Genomic DNA, 2,628 nt, shown 5'->3' on the forward strand with positions numbered 1-2,628 from the left:
CTTTTAAACGAGTCAATTGCTTTTATGGGGCGGCGGATGGGATGGGGAGGGAAAGGCCCTCTTTCGAACCGGTGGCTTGCAAGCACACCTTCCCTCCCTCCTAAAATGCATACCTTATATGTTGGGAACATTATAGGTATGCCTATAGGCTGCATCCACACTGGAGATATAACCCGGTTTGGCCCCACTTGAACTCTTTGTCTGGCTCAAGGCTATGGAATTCTGGGAGTTGGAGTTGGTTGTGGGGCCCAGAGCGGAGCCAACACGAGGGAGAGATCCTTTCCTCCGTTCTTCTTCTCCTTCCTCCTCCTCCTTCTCCTCCTCTTCGTCGTCTTCCTCTCCTCCTCCTCTTTCTCTTTCTATTCCTCTTCCTCCTCTTCCTCCTCCTCTTCTTCCTCCTCCTCCTCCTCCTCTTCCTCTCCCCATCCCCACCCTGAAGAACTCTTTCCCCACTGTAAGACCCAAGGTGCCCACTCTGGTGGCATGGTGGTCATCTTTGGTGCTGCCCCCCTCCCCCGTGTTTGGCACATGCCCACAGCTCTCCAGAAGGTTTGGCAATGAGGAAAGGACGGGCGGGAGGGCTTCCTTTTGGGGCCAAGAGATGTGTGGGGGTCTGGAGTATCTGTGATTGAATCCACACTGGAGAGAGAACCCGTTTTGGCATTGCTTTAACTGCCCTGGCTCTTTGCTATGGAATTCTGGGAGCTGGAGTTTGTTGTGCGGCCCAGAGCGGAGCGGAGCTCCGCTCTGGGCACCACAACAAACTTCAACTCCCAGAATTCCATAGCAAAGAGCCAAACAAAGAGTTCAAGCGGGGCCAAACCGGGTTATTGCTCCAGTGTGGATGCAGGCCAGGTGTGTCTGTCCCTCTGACCCGCTCCCTTCTCGCTTTCCCGGTGCAGCCACCATGTTGACGCGGCTCTTCAGCGAGCCCAGCCTGCTGCCAGAGGTGCAGAAGTTCTCCGCTTGGGCCGAGGCCTGCGAGGAGGAGGAGGAGGACGAGGAGGACGAGGCCAGCGACAAGGAGGAGGAGGAGGAGCAGCGGAAGGCCAAGGATGACCGCGACGGAGGAGGAGGCGAAGAGGTCAAGGAGGAGGGCGAGCTGGGCGGCGAGGAGGAGGAAGAGGAGGAGGAGGAGGAAGGCCTGGAGGGCGGCGGCGACCGTCCCAAGAAGCGGGGCCCCAAGAAGCGCAAGATGACCAAGGCCCGGCTGGAGCGCTCCAAGCTGCGGCGCCAGAAGGCCAACGCCCGGGAGCGGAACCGCATGCACGACCTCAACGCCGCCCTGGACAACCTGCGCAAAGTGGTCCCTTGCTACTCCAAGACGCAGAAGCTCTCCAAGATCGAGACCCTCCGCCTGGCCAAGAACTACATCTGGGCGCTGTCGGAGATCTTGCGCTCGGGCAAGCGGCCGGACTTGGTCTCCTACGTGCAGACGCTCTGCAAGGGCCTCTCCCAGCCCACCACCAACTTGGTGGCCGGCTGCCTCCAGCTCAACTCGAGGAACTTCCTCACCGAACCGGGGCCCGACGGGGGCGGCAGATACCACCCGGGGGCCGGCTCGCCCTTCGCCCTCCACCACCACCACCACCCCTACCCTTCCTACCCCTGCTCCAGGCAGGGCGGCGGCGGCGGAGCCGGGTCGGGGCCCCTGGCCCTCCGGGGCCACTATTGCGCCGCGGCAGCCGCCGCTACTTACGAGTCCCTCTACGCCGGGAACGCCTCGCCGGACTACAACAGCTCCGAGTACGACGGGCCCCTCAGCCCCCCGCTCTGCGTCAACGGGAACTTCTCGCTCAAGCCGGACTCGTCCCCCGACCACGAGAAAAACTATCACTACTCTATGCACTACTCCGCCTTGCCCGGATCCCGGCCCTCCGCCGGCCACAACTTGGTCTTCGGCTCGGCCGCCGGCATGCGGAGCGGGGTCCACGCCGAGAACGTGTTGCCTTACGAGATGCACCTCCACCACGACCGGGGACCCATGTACGAGGAGCTCAACGCCTTCTTCCACAACTGACAGGCCCCCGCCCCCCTCTTCTGGCCGCCTCCCTCCCGACCCCAGGTTTTTTTCTCCCCCGCCTCACACTCACACAAACACACACCCGGGTTAGGGCTGCCCCGCTTGTAGAGGCCCCCTGGGCGAGGGAGGGAGGGTTGGCGGAGGAGTCACGCTCTCTCAGCCCCGGGGCCAGGGCTCTGGACAGCTCTGGCCCAGAAAACTCTCTAGGCAGGGTTTGCAAAGGAGTTACTCTCTCTCCAAGCCGCCTCTGAACAACTCTGGCCTAGGGTTTGCTAAGGAGTCATGCTCTCTCAGAGGCAAGGCGCCTCTGAACACTTCTTGCCCATCAAACTCCCATAGTAAGGTTTGCAAAGGGGTCACGCTGCCCCTCTGAACACTTTTTGCCCCCAAAACTCTCTAGGGAGGGTTTGCAAAGGAGTCACGCTCTCTCAGAGGCAAGGCGCCTCTGAACACTTCTTGCCCAGAAAACTCCCATGGAATAGAAGGGGTTTCTCTGAAGATGCCAGCCACAGCTGCTGGAGAAACGTCAGGAAGAAACTCTTCTAGAACATGGCCACATAGCCAGAACAAAGCCACAACCCCCCCCCCCATTCCCACGGTAGGGT

At 60.9% G+C, this 2,628-nt stretch overlaps 1 protein-coding gene across 1 annotated transcript in view; it reads left to right on the top strand.

Moving 5' to 3' along the window:
- The window catches only part of LOC149309192 (neurogenic differentiation factor 2-like), a 5,230-nt gene extending 2,850 nt beyond the window's left edge, over positions 1 to 2,380 (top strand). The window contains exon 2 of the mRNA XM_089531916.1: positions 903 to 2,380. Coding sequence (XP_089388042.1) covers positions 908 to 2,020 — 1,113 coding nt within the window. The 5' untranslated portion in view covers positions 903 to 907 and the 3' untranslated portion in view covers positions 2,021 to 2,380. The remainder of the gene's footprint in view (positions 1 to 902) is intronic.
- The last annotated feature ends 248 nt before the right edge of the window (positions 2,381 to 2,628 follow it).

Source organism: Sceloporus occidentalis, unplaced genomic scaffold, assembly GCF_023333645.1.
Source record: "Sceloporus occidentalis isolate IW3139 unplaced genomic scaffold, rSceOcc1.0.p SCAF_7, whole genome shotgun sequence".
Lineage (NCBI taxonomy): Eukaryota > Metazoa > Chordata > Lepidosauria > Squamata > Phrynosomatidae > Sceloporus > Sceloporus occidentalis.